This window comes from Castor canadensis, chromosome 9 (assembly GCF_047511655.1).
Source record: "Castor canadensis chromosome 9, mCasCan1.hap1v2, whole genome shotgun sequence".
Lineage (NCBI taxonomy): Eukaryota > Metazoa > Chordata > Mammalia > Rodentia > Castoridae > Castor > Castor canadensis.
Window position 1 is genome coordinate 153630711 of NC_133394.1, and position 16853 is coordinate 153647563.

General features: G+C 42.8%; 1 protein-coding gene across 4 annotated transcripts in view; it reads right to left on the bottom strand.

Annotated features, from left to right (window-relative positions):
* The window catches only part of Fam193a (family with sequence similarity 193 member A), a 125393-nt gene that overhangs the window by 30880 nt on the left and 77660 nt on the right, over positions 1–16853 (bottom strand). For all 4 annotated transcript variants that reach the window (XM_020162741.2, XM_020162743.2, XM_020162745.2 and 1 more), the window contains 7 exons: positions 11733–11880; positions 9747–9824; positions 8594–8706; positions 8240–8482; positions 5828–5981; positions 5532–5711; positions 1312–1563 (listed from right to left, as the gene is read on the bottom strand). In XM_020162741.2, the coding sequence (XP_020018330.1) occupies positions 1312–1563; positions 5532–5711; positions 5828–5981; positions 8240–8482; positions 8594–8706; positions 9747–9824; positions 11733–11880 (1168 nt within the window). The remainder of the gene's footprint in view (positions 1–1311; positions 1564–5531; positions 5712–5827; positions 5982–8239; positions 8483–8593; positions 8707–9746; positions 9825–11732; positions 11881–16853) is intronic.

The following is a 16853-nucleotide window of genomic DNA, read 5'->3' on the forward strand; positions in this document are numbered from 1 at the left end:
AATAGCCTGCACTTGACAATATATCTAAAAATGCTTTGAAATGCATTTTATTAATAAAGACATCATTAAATGTTCAAGTTGAGCAGTATTTATTTGCCTTTATTTATAATTATTAATTTTTGGAGGTACTGGGGTTTGAAATCAGGGCTTCACACTTGTTAGGCAGGCGCTTTACTATTTGAGCCATTCCACCAGCCTTGTATTGGGTATTTTTGAGATAGGGTCTCTCAAACTATTTGACTGGGCTGGCCTTGAACCATGATCCTCCTGATCTCTGCCTCCCAAGAAGCAAGGATTACAGGTGGGAGCCACCCGCACCCCACAGGTTGGGCAATATTTAATCTAACAAACGCTAAGCATGAATTTGAGCAATTGCTGAGTACTTATTCTAACAGAACGTGACAAAGTGCACTTTCTAAGCCACTATTACTCTCTACCTGTGGCCAATGCAGATGGAGGAGGCAGGCATGTGGTCTGGAAAAGCCTGTCCATGCCATCCATGTCCTCTCCCTTTCTCTTCCAGTCCAGAACCACTGCTTTAAGTGACAAGTTAGTAGAGTCTGGGGAAAATGGTAGTTTTGACTGATTATAGTGAACCTTGAACCAGAGTAACTGGAATAATGTAAAACAAAAAATAATCAAAATTATGGTGAGTCAACAAAGGTAAGTCCAAAACAGAGGCAAAGCCATCTACGATTCAAAGTATAAGGTATTAAATACATGAAGGGTTCTCTGAGAAGCACATAAAAACTGTTTCTAGATCTTCCCTATCACTTCCTGAACAGGCTTCCAGCACACCTGGTTTCTGGGCCCCTCCTGTCTGCCCTGCAGCTTCCTCTCTATAACCTCAGGTGAAGGGATCTTTTCACAACATGGGACTTGGCACTCTTCTTTAGGCTTGTGTACTTTTATGTGGCCTTTGATTTTAAGGTAAGGATGCAGACTCATTTGGACCCTGCAGAGCCCAGGCAGTATCAGAGGACTCATACTGTGTTCAAATAGTTTTAGTTCACACTAAGGAAAAGAGCCACATCAGAGAAGATCATGAGTAGACATGTGACGCATCCCCCAGTTTAACCTGTAAGCAACATCATTTGAAAACTATGCTCTGGTTAATTCCAAGTAAATAAACCATGCTTTTTACAAAGACTGTTATTAATTTTCTTTTTAAACTGTAAACCTTCAAAACGACAAGCACGGGAGAGATCACAGTGCACTGTCCCATAAGGAGCTTTAGTTCACCCACATGCTCCTGTAAGAGTGTCCCTTAGCTATGCAGGACACTTCCAGACCCTTTGTGCCTTGGCTTACCTTACTGTGTGTGAAGGGGGGCGCTGTGTACAAAGTGGGATGGATGAGCGGTCGAGGCAGGTGCGGGACCGTGTGCAATGGCACATGTCCGTGGATGTGGGGGTACAGGTGCAGCGCAGGGTGTGTGGGCTTCTCTGGGCTCAGGAACTGATGGCCAGGAGGTAGGGCTCCAGCCGTCATTGCTGATGCCGTCAGCCCAGAAGCTTCCTGCTTACAAACGTGACATTCACAAGTGTTTGGAGTTTGTTCAGCCTAAAAGGAAAGAAAAAGTACCTGTTTAATGTGGAACCTTAATGACATGAATCATGTTAAAGTCAGTCACATTCTGCTGAGTAGTTACAAAGATACAGGGCTTATCCTGATAATCTGAATGGACCAGGCCCTCCCTGCGGGGGAAAGGAGAGACCCCAGAGCCTGAGACCGAGGAAACCTACAAAAGAAGAGAGGAGCACTTCATTCCTAGCTGGGTGTCTGCTGAGGCAGAAGCCATTGACCTGTGTAAAAAGGGGAAAGGGACTTGAGTGTCAGGAGGGAGGTGGGACCAAGGAGAACAAGACCACTAGGTGACTTTTCTGGGCTCCTGCTGCGCAATCAACACCACACAGAGACCTCCAGCAGGAAGTGGAGAGATGGCACTGCAGGCAGGGAGAGTGAAAAGGCTGCTGATGCCTCTTCCTCCAAGCAAACATCAACCTGAATGCAATTGACAAAGGAAACTAGAAATCAGCATTCATTCATCCTCGTAAGCTGGCTGGAGCTTCAGGGAAGAGAGCACGACCCCAGTGTGCTTGCTTGGGTCCTGGACTTTCCCACCCCACGCTGGTGATGAGCAGCACGGCAGCACAGTGGAGCAGGGGTGCCAGAGAAAACCAGCTCTGCTGCTAAGGGAGGCAGCCCCACATTTAGCGAAGGTGGGCCAACAGAAGTGGACTCAGAGGGAACCAGGAAGCCTACAGCTCTGCTAGCTTGAGGCTGGGGCTCTGTTTGGGGTAAGGAGCAGACAAAACAGAAACCTAATTGGGAGACCCTGGAAATGAGAGAGCTACGAAGGCTGCTTCAGTTGTCTATAAGTTTGCTGGTGGACCAGAAGGCCTCAGTGCACACCCAGCGGAGATCTCAGAGCCCAGAGCAAAGAACCAGGAAAGCTGGGTAGAGAATAGGCTGGGCAAGGAGTATTTATCTAACCTATAGAGATGTGACAGGGACAGTGGAGTCTGGGGAAGTATGTGAGCTACTTCTGACCAAACTGCTAGCTGGCCCAATAAACCAAGCAACCAAAGGGGAGAGCTCTAGAAGCCAGGCTGAAAAACGGAAAGCAGAAATGACATGAGCTGAGGCAGCAGCACTTTAGGCTCAGGAAAGTGATAAAACACAAAAACAAAACAAAAAACAACCCTCAGTGGGAAAGTCAGAATTCAAAGGTGGTTCGTTATTTAAAACGTCCAGTTTTGGACTGGAGGTGTAGCACAGGTGGTAGAATGCCTGCTTCCGCAAGTGGAGAATCCCTGAGTTCAAACTCTGATCCTGAAAAAAAAAAAAAAAAGAAAAAAGAAAAGTCCAATTTTTAACAAAAAATTATCGGGTATGCAAAGAAAAACGAAAGTATAATCTGAACTTTTGAAGGAAAAGGGCAGTCAGTCACTAGAAGCAGGTTCTGAGTGGGTTTAGATTTTGGATTAACACGAAAATGTCAAAGCAGCTCAGAGAATTATGAACAATATGAAAACAAAGATTTGTCATATAGGGAATTACAATAAAGAGAAATTACAAAGAAAGAGTAAAATATAAAAACATATTTAAGATGGCAAAAAAAAAAAAAAGAATCTGTGAACTCCAATCAGAGCAATAGAAATTATCCACAAAAAGAATGAGAAAGAAAAGAGATAAAACAAGAATACACAGAGAGACCTGTAGTAAAGCATTAAGCATACTGACATGTCCTTAAGGAAGTCCCAGAGGAAAGGAGAAAGAGAAAGAAAGAAGAATATTTAAAGAAATAATGGCTACTTGGGAGGCAGAGACAGGAAGAAAAAGTTAGGGTAAACCCTTTCTCAAAAACCAAGCCGGGCATGGTAGTGCAGTACTGTGATCCCAGGTACTCTGGAGGTGAAGGCAGGAGAATTTCAGTTTGAGATCAGCCTGGGCAAAGCTGGTACAAGACCTTACCTGAAAAACAAACTAAAAGGCAAAGGGATTGGTAATGTAGCTCAAGTGGTAGAAAGCTTGACCAGCAAGTTCAAGGCCTAGGTTCAATCCCTAGTACTGCAAAAAAGACCAAACAAAATCAAAACAAAAAAGTAATAAAAATAATGGCTGAAAATTTCACTTTCCAAATTTGGTGAGAAACATGAAAGCAGGGATCCATGAGGCTCAATGAATCCTCACATGGATGAAAATGAAGAGGTATGAGGATCACAGGCTCTGGCACAGAACCACCTCAGGGAGGATTCCCAGCAGCCCAGCCCCCATGAGGAAGCACAGGCAGGCCAGGAGGACCAACTGTCTACGTGGCACCACAGACTGTGGCCACAGTATCCCTCTAGGTTGGGACTGTGCTGGAAGGAAGGTTATGTCGGGCAGGATAGGGGCAAAGAGCACCCCACCTCCTCCTCAACTCTGCTGCGAACCTAAAAACCTCTAAAAATAAACTGTTCCTCAAGTAAAGGCACAATCATGACATTTACATGTAAATATATATTAATGTCATTTGTATATATAATACTTTACATAAATATTGAGAAAATTCACTGCTAGCAAACTGGTTACTTAAGAAATATTAAAGGATGTGCTCCAAGTGAAAGAAAATAACAGCTGGTGACTTAAATCCACAGAGAAACAAATGACAAACGCCAGAAATGGTAAGCAAGCCAGCAAATGGAAAACCTCATGTAAATGTATTTTTTCTCACCTTGGCTCTTAATTTCTCAAAAGGTTATGAAACTGTAGAAAGCAAATAATTATAACAGTGTTGGAATTACAAGTACAAACGTAATAAATGTATGGAACAACAATGGCTCAAAGGATGAAGAAGGATATGAAGTTGTTCTGGAGCACTGTTTGTCTGTGTCTGTGTGTGTTACTGGAATCAAGTTAGTGCTAACTTGGAGTAATAAATTAAGATGCATTTATCATCCCTATGACACCACTAAGAAAATATTTAAAAGACATGCTTAAGTAATTAACAGGGCTGGGGGACAGCTCAGTGGTAAAGATTTGATCTTCAGCATCAAAATAAATAAATAAAAAGATTCAAAAGTAGATTTTAGATTCAAAAGTAGATTTTAGATTCAAAGATACAGAGAGGCTGAATGTAAAGTGATTTAAAAAGGTAACTTGCAGGGCGGGGAATGACTACATGGCAACCCACAGGAGGAACACATTGCACTCTGCAGAGATAGCGTCTGTCAGGATGCACATGGTTTTTCCATAAGGAAGGGGAAGAGTAAATATTTGCTATTTGCACATAATAAATAAAACTGGTCATCTATGGGGGTACATAGGTGCAGTACAGGGTGGCTGCAAAAGGAGTTAAGAGGAAGATCTCTCAATGTATGTTTTTATAAATTCTTTTCTGTCTATCTGTCTATCTAATCTATCTATTTTTTGCAGTACTGGGGATTGAACCCAGGGCCTCATGTTTTGTTAAGCAAGCATCCTACTGTCACTTGTGCCATGTCTCCAGCCCTCAATGTATGCCTTTTAATATTGCCTTTATTATTTTAATTATATATTTACATTACCTACCAAAATGAACTGATTAGTCAAGCACCTTGACCTTTAATTTTAATTCCTTTCATTTAAAAGCTGCTTATTGGGTACCTGTTATAAACTTTCCCAGCACTCAGGAGGGACAGGCAGAAGGAAAAGTTCAAGGCTAGCCTGGACTACATAGAGAGACCCTGTCTCCAAACAAAAAACACTAACAAATAAATGCCTTGCTTGTACAAAGAAAATAAACACAATAAGCACAAACTCTGATACCTAAAACACACAGAATTAGCACAGGGTGTTACAAAATCAAGACAGATGATCAAAGAGTCAAACAAGAGAAACAAGACTTAAAGTAGTTGTATTATTTCAAAAGCATGCCTGTTTCTCTTTAGTTCTCATCTTAAATTCCTGGAAAGAAAATAATTTCGTATTTAATTATGATGTTTACAGAAAGCATCCACAGAGAAAGTCTCCTGGCAAAACAGAAGGTGTGAAGCATGAAACCCTACCTGCTGAGCTGGGTAGGATGGGGGTGGAGTGTCCACTTTATTCTCCTCCGTCCTGGGGCTCCCATTTTCTAGGGTCTCATCCTCTTTTGGGGGTCCTGGAGGCTCCCCACTACTTTCGCCGTCTACTTCTTCATCATCAGCTTCTGAAGAACTACTACTGGTGCTGCTTACCTGAGGGGACTTTAAAGACAGCCCTTTGTAGCTAACTTTTCAAAGCAGAAGAATAATAGAAAAATTAAATTTCAGACCACCAAATGATGCCATCTACTGTTGCTATGAGGAAGCCATGCCCATACCTCATCTTTCAGGGCCATGTTTTCCCCACCACCATTCATTTCGCTGTGGATTCCATTCATGTTGGCCACCACCTCGGTATCATCGTAGTTACTCAGTGGATAAATATCAGCAAACTTAGCTGACAACGATGCGACGTCTTCGTCATCACTACAACTGAGGCAAGCAGAGACGAGCACCGTGAGGCCCTTTGCGTGGGGAAGGCAGTGAGGAGCCGCCCACTGGGCATGGCATCTCCTCTTACAGCACTGCCTTTGTTCACAGAGGGTCACTGTGTTAGTGTCACTCACACGACTTAACATCTCCTCGGCACCTGAACACCAGAAAACATTTGTGGTACCAGGAAGAATGAGAAAGAACTTCTTCCAAAGGCAGAAATATTGAGAAACTACAGAAATGTAATCAGAGTACTATTACTTTTCCATTTGACTGGAAATGCCCTGGTGTAAAGCTATCATTACTGCTACTCACAAGTAGACAATCTTTGATTAAAATTAAAGGGGTATAAAGAGCAACCTCCAGTCTTCATAATCACCAAATGCACTCATGTTTGCAAAAACTATTGTTTTATTTATTTACTCACTTACTACAAGCCCAGCTCTGATAATGTCGGTTATAATCTTAAGCATCAGCTTTAGCAAGCAATGGGCAAATGGAGTATTTACTGAAAAAAAAATTTAACAAATCTCATGGCTTTGATCTGTGGAGGTCACTTAAAATGTGATTTCCTGTTGCATGAGAGCAACTGTCACTGAGTTCATGGTCCTCGGCATGACCCAAGCTCCACCAAATGTGTACAAGTCTGTCCTCAGCCTAGCACACAACGAACTCCAAAGGAAGAAATCCTAACAACAGTGACCTTGCCTCCTAGGAGAGTGCTGAGATCACCAACCTCCTGTGTCCTTTCCATTTTTAACAGGACAAGAGTCAACCACCTATCCCCCATTGCAACCTGGAGCTCGCCAAAAGGAGATGAAAAGCACTTGCCAGTGAGGGTGCTCAGGCTGCCAGGTTATGGAGCATGTGCCTCGGCCAACACTCACACTTTTGTGGTGCTGCCACTGCCACAGTGTACTGATGGGAAACTGGGGTTCTGAAATGAAATGACTACCTCAGACCTGGGCTATACTTGATGATGGGGCAACTTCAACCCCAGTAAGATCTAGAGAGCACTGAGGTACAGTGACCAAAACCACAACACTCTCTTTCACCAGTTTAGAAAACAGCACCAAAAAATACAATACAAGCCAAGGACCATACTGGAAGACACAAGTTGCTGGGTGCCAAAAGGTGTGGAGGGTCTGGACTGCCCAGGCCAGCGGTCCTAGCCCCAGTGAAAGGCTCCACCATTGACCACGCACCACAGCCCAAAACTGGCACTGGCAGTTACGATAAGAAGGCAGCCTGAGTTGGAAATTCCCCAATTTGAATTTTTATTAGACTCTTTGTTAAATCTCCATGTTTCTATAAGAAGTTGGATTAACAGCTATCTGTGAAACTCTCAACACTCTTTCATGCTCCAAGAGAGCACAGGGTTTCTAAGGCTACAACACAGTTTGACATCTTTCAATGAAGAGTCATGGAGTTCAGACAAGCCCTTCAGAATGATTTGGATTTAGGGCAGGGGTGTACCTCATAGTAGTGTGTGTGCGTAGCATTTGTAAGACTTTGGGTATGACAACGAGTCCAATTTGAGAAGCTAAAGACTCTGAAGGAAAATATGAGTCACCATGAGAATCCAAATGCAGGGGATGAGCACGTGTCTATTCCGTTGGAGAAATCAGAGAACCACAGGCAGCCAAGACAGGTGCAGCAATCCCTCACTCAGCACCTCTGCAGGGTCCAGGATTGCTGCACACTCTATAGCACATATGTAAGAAACCACACATACCCATGTGCAACCTTTCCAGAAGGTAGTGTGTGAAGAAGTCTCTGCAAATGACAAGGTCATAACGCTGAAGAAATTTGGGAACAAGCACCTATAATGTGAATTGGTGAGAGGTATACAGACACTTCGCTAATAATGAGATGCACTTCTAAAAATGTGGAACACAGAAGACAGAAGCTTTCATCACTTTCGCTTGCTAAAGTGATCGCCTGAGGTCTTAGCAAGACATGGAAGGAGCATGAACACTGGGCTGACGATGAGGTGATGGACAACTGGCCACCTGCCAGCAAAATGAGGAGACACTTCCCTGCATACCAACATGTTTTTCTGTACTGGCATTTATTCATTTACCATATTTTTTTCAGGTAATGAGATAGTGTCAAAGTTTGAGTTTACTGATTTCATGTTTTAAAAGATACTTAGAATAATGAAAGATTTTTTTAAATGAAAACACTCTAATGGTGCTCATACTTGTGTAGACATCGCTGTCTGCAGTTCTGAAACTTTACTGAAAGTCACAACTTACAAAGTTGGTGCAGAGCCACTGTCTGTGAGGATGAGTCTGGGATGTTGCTGAATTGTGATGGGAGAGCTGGAGCCCGACCCTGAGCTTGCTGACGACACACTAGGTGGGCGCATCTCAGGGAGATAGTCGGGAGCAGATTCCACTTGGAGTGGTAGCTGGTGAATGTGGATGTCGTCAGTGACGGGGGGGTCCATGATACCACAAGTGAGGATGTGTGAGAGGCTGCAGTCATCACAAGCACATCTGATTGGGAATTAAGGACAGTTACGAAGAGAGCCAGCATGGATCACCATGCTCTTTGAAGGCTGGCTCAGTGAGGGCTCTAGGCAGTGGCACCTGCACAGCCCTGCTCACCTTCTCCTGTAGTTGCAGTTGGGGCAGTCAGGCATGCTGAGCCGGGAAGACAGCACATGCCTCATGGCATCTGTGAAGTTGTTCTCACCAGGAACCACCTTCTTATTAGTTAACTAGAGGGAATTATTGAACAGTGGGTTAGTTTTGCAAGACACATCCCCCATTTTATGGATCACATTTGTTTAATAAATAATGGTAATATGTATCGTGCTCATTTAGAAACCAACAGACCCAGCTTCCACCAGTGGACAGGACTAAGGAAGAGGGGCAACAACTCTGGAGTCTGAAGCCAGGGATGAGTGACACAAGACTCCATGAAGTAGGCAGCTTCTAAATGCTAACATACTGTGAACATGTGCCCTCACAGCAGACATCAGGAAGGCAGGGCTGCCACAGAGGCATCTGGATGTCAAGAAGGAAACCTGGACCAGCTCTGGCAGTGGGACTGGCAGTGACTAGAAGGGCCATTCAGTAGGATAGGGCAGGCTGGGGAGGGTGCTTGGTGGTAGAGAAGAGGGAGGAAGACAGCTTTAAGGAAAGGCTAAGGGACTGTCCCAAAGAAGACCAAGAAAATCAGAGAGGCAGGAAGGGCTGGCCGTGGCCCATGATGAGAGATCAAGGAAAGTTAAGTTTCCAAATAAAGCCAGGGCCTTGGGGCTAGTCACGGGAAGGTCACTAGCGAGTTCTGACAGAACCCTGGTAGCAGAGGGTGCAGAACAAGCCTGCTTGAAGGAGGCACCACTGGGACAAGGAAGGCAGATGGGATCTGCAGCCCCGATGTTATCTGGAAAAGCTGGACTGAATGAATCCCTGTTCCGTGCTGGCCACCCTCTTTGTATGTAAGCTGGAGATGGGAACTCAGGGCAATGTTTTTGTTTGTAAAATTCCCATGGCTGTTTTGCACTAAGGGAGGTCATGCACTGAACGCAGGTTTTCCTGAAGGAGTGCATGGAATATTAAACAATGGGTATAAAGTTGGTTTATCCTGAGGTTAAGACTACTGACTTTAACAGAGCTTTAACATTGGAAGAAAATGACACTGTGGTCAAGTGGTGAGCTGTTTTACAGAGCACGCCTGCATGTAAAGGTGCCACTCACTCTGTGCAGAGCAACGCACATTTCCTTTAATTGCCTGTCCTATTGACAATCTTACCTGTTCTTCAATGAATCTCCTTTGTTTAAAAATCTCCCAGTCTTCTGTTAGCATGCGCTGTTTTGTTTTCATTGTCATCTAGAAAGTGGATGTAAAAAACAAACCCTTAATCCCAGCACCACACAGAACATTTTCAAGGGGGTATTTTTTGTATGACAGAAATGATATATATAAGAAACATCTTCTGTAAATCAAATAGAGATACAATACTATATATACAATCCAGCATCTTACTTGACTTACTCAAACTTATCCTAAGCATGTTTTTCACATGAAAAACACACTTCTAAGCTGAGCGGTGGGTACACGTCTGTGATTTCAGCTACTTGGGAAGTGGAGGCAGGAGGATCTCAAGTTTGAGGCCAGACCCAGCAAAGGTAGCAAGACTATGTCAAAAGCAAATATAGACAAAAGGGCTGGGGCTCAAAGTTTGTGCCAAGTCCTGTTCTTGATGCTCAAGTGGCCAATCTAAAGCTGAGGAGCCATCCTGGGAGCACATGCCATTGACCTGATGGTGCAGTTCTGATGGTGGTGTCTTACTTTCTCCTCACTGGAGGAATAATTTTATGATGTTTCTTTTGAACCTCCAAGTGTCGCCTCTATGACTGATGACATAGGCATCAGAGGCCAGTAGCTTTCTTGGCCTACAGAGCAAATGGACAGTACATTATGGAAGGACTCTCATCCAACTTCCTGTTTACAATGAAGGTTCAGGTTTCATAATCCTGGACTGAGCCAATGCATTAAATATCCTAAAGCTCAATAGATTTCTTCTATTCACCTGTGTCCTACTGAGTTTTTTCATGACTAGAGTATTCATGAGAAGGAAACTGCTAGGCTAGCTGATGGGTTAGAGTGTCTTGTGAGAAGAAATGGATGAGTACTGCACTTGTTCCTACTAATGAAGTTTTAAAACTGTACCAACCCTCTACAAAATGTGGAAAGAATGAAGAGCAGCAGTAAAAGAAGCATTGAATGAAAACCTAGAAGGCACATCAAAGCTTAGTATCAGAGACAAGTTTGCCACAGTAGTTTTTACTGCTGACCTGTTCTGATGTACCAGAATATATACACTAGAAAGAAGAAAGAAGAGGTGGCATTTTCTTCATAGAAACAGAAAACTGAAGCTATTCTGGGAGATCAAAAAAAAAAGTTTCTCAATTTATTCTATGAAGCCACCATAACCTTCATACCACAGAAAATTAATATAAGAGTCCTAAATAAAATATCAACAAATTTAACAGTAAAGAGTAACATCATGAGTTTAATCCAGGATTGCCTCAAATGTCTCAAAAATAGAAAGTCTAATCTCTTAATTCATACAGAAATAGAAGAAAACCCATATAATCAAAATTGACACTGACATCTATTCCTGTTTTTTATTACCTAAGTAAGCAAGAAATAAAAGGAAACATCTTTTTTTTTTTTTTTTAATCATTTCATGCATATTTTATTTTATTTTTTATTTTATTTTTTTTTGTATTTTTTCTGATGAGTATTTTTTTTTTCATTTTTCTTTTATTATTCATATGTGCATACAAGGCTTGGTTCATTTCTCCCCCCTGCCCCCACCCCCTCCCTTACCACCCACTCCACCCCCTCCCTCTCCCCCCACCTCAATACCCAGCAGAAACTATTTTGCCCTTATCTCTAATTTTGTTGTAGAGAGAGTATAAGCAATAATAGGAAGGAACAAGGGGTTTTGCTGGTTGAGATAAGGATAGCTATACAGGGCATTGACTCACATTGATTTCCTGTGTGTGGGTGTTACCTTCTAGGTTAATTCTTTTTGATCTAACAAAAGGAAACATCTTTAATTTGCTTAAAAGCATCAAAAGTCTCTACGTTAAACATCAAGTTTCAGGGCTGAGCACATGCCAAGCATGGGTGAGGCTCTGGGTTAGTGCCTAACACTAGATTTAAAACAACAACAACAACAACAACAAAACCCACAAAAAACTGCTGGTTCCTTAGTCCAGGACCTACCTGCTCATCCACATAGGCGTCAATCCTCTTCTGGCACTCCAGCCACTCCTCAGCAACTCTGCGCAGCTCTTCCTCAGAGCGCTGGTACCTCTGCAGCAACGTGCTATATGTGTCCTCATTGCAGGTGTCATGCGTGGTGGTTCCTAGCCTAGGAGGGAAAAGGCTTAGTCACAGGAGCCCCCAGCCTGACTGCAGAGGCTGTAGAGGTTACAAATTAGCAGAGGGTGTTTGCTGCTGCTTTGTCTGATTTTGTCACCTGGTCTCTTGTCATGGAACACAGGGATGTTGCTACATGTACTGTTGCAGGGCTGCTGCAAGTACTGATAGATCATGTACACGGGCACCCCAAACAGAATTTCACAAACAGATGCTCAAAGAAACAGCACTCCTCAGGAAAAAAATCAGCAGGGAATAACAGTGTCCTAAAGACTAAGGCCTAGTGATTCAATTTAATACAACAATTAAATTGTTGTATACCTGTATATTATTGTATTCATAATGGTTGTATGCTGTTTTCCCCTTGACATACACTGACCCAGAGAAAACAAAACATTTAATGAGAAGTAAAAAATTTACACTTGGTTTTCAAATAAAGTAAAACAGAGAATCTAACCCAATTGAAGAGATATATGGTTATACTGCATTGAGAAAGCTGGCAAGATGGCAATGAGAAGACAGATGGGAACCAAAAGACACACACGTGCTGAATGTGGTGACTCACACCCATAACCCCAGCCACTCAAGAAGCAGAGGTAGGAGAACTGCAAGTTTGAGGCTAGTCTGGGCAAAGTCAGCAAGACCCTATTTGGAAAACAAAAGCAAAAGGACTAGGGGCACAGCTCAAGTGGTAGAACACTTATCTACTAAGCACGTCCCTGGATTCAATTCCCAGTATAAAACTCCCCCTAAACACACACACACACAAAACTGAAAAAGAGGATGAGTTTCCTGGGAGCAAGGGGCAAGTAGGAACTCAAACGCAAATGTGGAGACACATATAGGTTATCGTTAGAGAAAATTCATTTCCTTAATACATCAATATATCAACCCAAATAGCTGGAATAAAAATATCTTGACAGCGTTTATTCAGAATCAAACATTACATTTATATCAACAACACAAAGACCATGCACAGGGTTAAATATCGGCGTTCTTTACATAAAAAACAAAGAGCTACCCATGGGGATTAACAAAATACATTACCGGACATCTAGATGCATGGTTACATTTGTAACCATGTTACAATTACATCTTTTCATGCATATGTATGTAATACAAACATAAACACTGACATGTTTGGAAATGGAAACATGCCCATGTTAAGAAACTTATGACTAAAGCACATTTAAAAATGTTTGTGTGGCCAGGCACAGAGACTCATACCTGTTATCCCAGCTACTCAGGAGGCAGAGGTCAAGAGGATATATGGTTTGAGGGCAGCCCAAGCAAAAGATTAGTGAGACCCCCACCTCAACCAATAAGCTGGGTATGTTGGTATATACCTGTCATTCCAGCTAGGCAGGAGGTATAAACAGGAGTATTGTGGTTCAGGGTGGACTAAGTAATGAGCCCCTATTCAAAAGATAACTAAAGCAAAAAGGGCTAGGAGTCTGGCTCAAGAGGTAGAGCATGCCTAGCAAGTGTAAGTCAAACCTGAGTTCAAACCCCAGTACTGCTTACCCCCGCCCCCCCAAAAATTGTGATACAGGAAAAAAATGTGTAAGAAACACCAAATTGTTTACAGTGCTTACTTTTTCCTTTATTTTCCCAGATAATTTTATAATAAAGGACAAACACATTTTAAGTTGAAATCTCATCATAGGACTAAAACTGCAGTCCTTCTTCTCTTCTCTGACTCTACTCTAGAGTGGGTCAGGTTTGGGAATACTGTCTAAAAACCGGGAATGAACAAATAAACTCTCTGGTTGCTGAAGCTACCAACACAAGTGCCCATCAGCCAGTCATGTCAGAGAAGAAGCAGGCAAAAGTTGTTAGGGAAATTGCCCAGAAATTGGAAAGCACAGTGCTGGTGCACACAGTGACTAAGTTTACTTCAAATTCCAAAGCTGTCCTTCCAAGGCTCATTCTACCCCTCAAGAGTCAGCTCCTCAACACACAGCTGCACTGATGACTCCCTTCTGTCCCTTGTGGGCTCTGCACCAATGCCTAATATGACCCTAGCCCCTGAGAACAGCCTTGCATGTTGCCAAGTCACAGCTGTGAAATAGAGGTATTCTTCCCATCGTTGCTCCCAGCCTTGCTCTTCACATGGCTGGTTTCCACTTCTCATGCAAAACACAATTTCTGTGAAATTCCACCCAGCTCTTTCCACGTGCTCCTCCTCCCACTCCTCCCAGAAGTATGTACACCTCTGTTCCAAGTTCTAAAACACAGATTACTTGGAGTGACAGGAGAACAGAGTGGACAAGGTCCTAGAGATTGCTCTGGTGGTAGACGAGGAATGCTCAGTGAGCATGCCAGGTGCAGGATCTATGCCACATGTACGCAGCACCATGGCAGGGCAAGTGGCCCAATTCCTTAATAGATAAACAGTCAGGAAAAGTGAGGACGTGATGGTGGAAATGCAAACTAAACACTTGAAAGACATGGGGGAAAAAGGAGGGAATAGGAGTTATCGTTGGTGATTACGGTATTTCTGTTTGGGGTGATAAAAAAGTTTTGGAAACACATAATGATGATTGCAAATACTATGAATGTAATTAATGCTATTAAAGTATTTACTTAAAATGGCAAATTTTGTTACAAATATTCTATTAAAAAATTTAAAAATTAATAATGTACTCTTCCAAAAGCTACTGAATTATACATTTAAGTGGATGAATTGTACAGTATGTAAATTATATTTCAATAAAGCTGCTAAAAAGAAGAAACTGAACTACCTTAATTGCTATCTATTTATTTATTTTGGTGGAACTGGAGTTTGAACTGAGGGCTTCGTGTTTACAAAGCAATTACACTGGAGGTGTGGCTCTATCGCTTGAGCCACACCTCCAGTCCACTTTGCTCTGGTTATTTGGAGATGGGGTCTCCCAAACTATTTGTCTGGAGTGCCCTCGAAATGCGATCCTCCCAATCTCAGCCTCCCAAGTAACTAGGATTAAAGGTGTGAGCCACTGGCACACAGCTTATTTATACATTTTTAACTTCTATGATTTGGCTCTGAAGTGTCTCCCAAAAGCTCATGTGTTGAATGGTCAGAAGCAGAGCTTTTGGGAGGTGACTGGATTATGAGGGCTCTAGCCTCATCAAAGGATCAATCCTTTGACAGAGCTGGAGTTCAACAGACTATTGTGAGGAAACTTTTATGAGGAAGTAAGTTACTAGAGGCATGCCTTGAAGGGTATATTCTGTCTTTGGACCCTTCCTGCTTCCCAGCTACTGTGAGGTGAGCAGCTTTTTTGTCTGCTAAGAGCTTTTGCTATGATGAAATGAAACCTCTGAACCTGTGAGCCAAAAAACTCCCCCCAAACCAAACCAAAACAAAAAACAACTTTCCTACTCTAAGTTGATTATTTCAGGTATTTTATCATGGTGATGGAAAATTGACTAACAGAAAAAAACTAAATCAGTTTTCTTGAGTAAGGATGACCTTTGGGTAAACAATAGATAATTTATGTCAAAAAAACAAATAAACCCAACCACATCAAATAAAAAACAAGCAAGACTAAGAATATTGGGTATGGAGAATAATAACCTTAGTGGCAATTCTGGGCAGAACAAATGATTTCCAGTTGGCCAACCTAGGTGCTGGTGACAAGGATGCTTGCCTTCTACTAATCCATTAAGCTGCATTAATGTGCTTCTGTATTGTACTTTACCATTTAAAAAAGTTAACTTAGGCTGGAGGCCTGGCTCAAACAGTAGAGCGCCTGCCTAGCAAGTGCGAAACCCAGCTCAAATTCCAGCATTGCTAAAAAAAATAAATTGAATGGTCCCAGAGACAAAGTGTCAGCATTAAAATACAACCATGTATTTCAATACGGTAAGGAGTGTTGTTATTGTCAGTATATAATGTGAGTTGTTAAATCCCTATTCTGTGCACTGGAAACTCAAGTCTGACTTGTTCTTGGTTCTGACAACTGAGAATTCCCGGGAATGCACAGCCTCTGCTTTTCTGCATGCCTGGTGCTCCCTGGAGGACATGCTGCTTATTCTCCCCTGCAGATCTGTCCTGTCCCTCATCAGCTCTTGGGACTAGAAAGTAACACTGCATGAGCCCCAAAATTAACATCCAAGACTCCTAAAACATTACCGATTTTTGAAATAAGACCATTCTTACTGAAGATAAACAAAAAACCAGAACATGGGCACAGGAAAAAAAAAAAAAAAAAAAAAGGGAGTTTTATAATGCTTTTTAGGTTTCTGCCACCCTCCCAAGCTGGGTGACAGCCCCATCAAGCCAACTGCTCACCACAAAAAGAAAGCAAAGAGCAGGCGCTCTGAGATCTGCTCTACCCACTCCTTCTAGCAGAACGCTCAGCTCTCTGGCCTATGAGCCTCACCACTAAGATAACGGCAAGCTCTTCACATCAACCCACAGTTATGAATACACTTCAGTCCCGCTTCTTCCGTAAGGGCAGCAGTTAGAACATTCCTCTTGCAGGGAGTCCCCCCCCAGAGGCTCCTGGATACTTTAAGAGAAGCAAGCTGAGGCAATGCTGGAAGGACCACGCTTACACAACTACATGCCCTGACCTATTATCACTCTCTCTCACCTGCCTGCATCTCAGGTTGTTCTTTCTAGACATGAGGCTGTGTTCTAAGTAGCAGTTCACCATGGTTAAATTAAGGAGGTGTGTCAAGTACACCTTCTACATGAGAACGTGCCAAATGCGGCAAACAGACCAGGAACAAATCATCAAGCTGCACAGCTGTGGTGGTTCGTGTGTGACTGGGCTCTGCTGAGTGAGAGCACATGCAGGCGAAGCCACTTCCTAACTAAATGCCCAGCCTGCGTCTCCTTGCCTATCCCAGACCACCCCAGTGAGTGCCCAAATGAGTGCATACTCTGTACACTTGTCTTGTTTTCCTGCTTCTCCCCAGTTAGAAACTACATAGATACACTGCACCAGGAAGACCACAAAAGGGGTCAGCGACAGA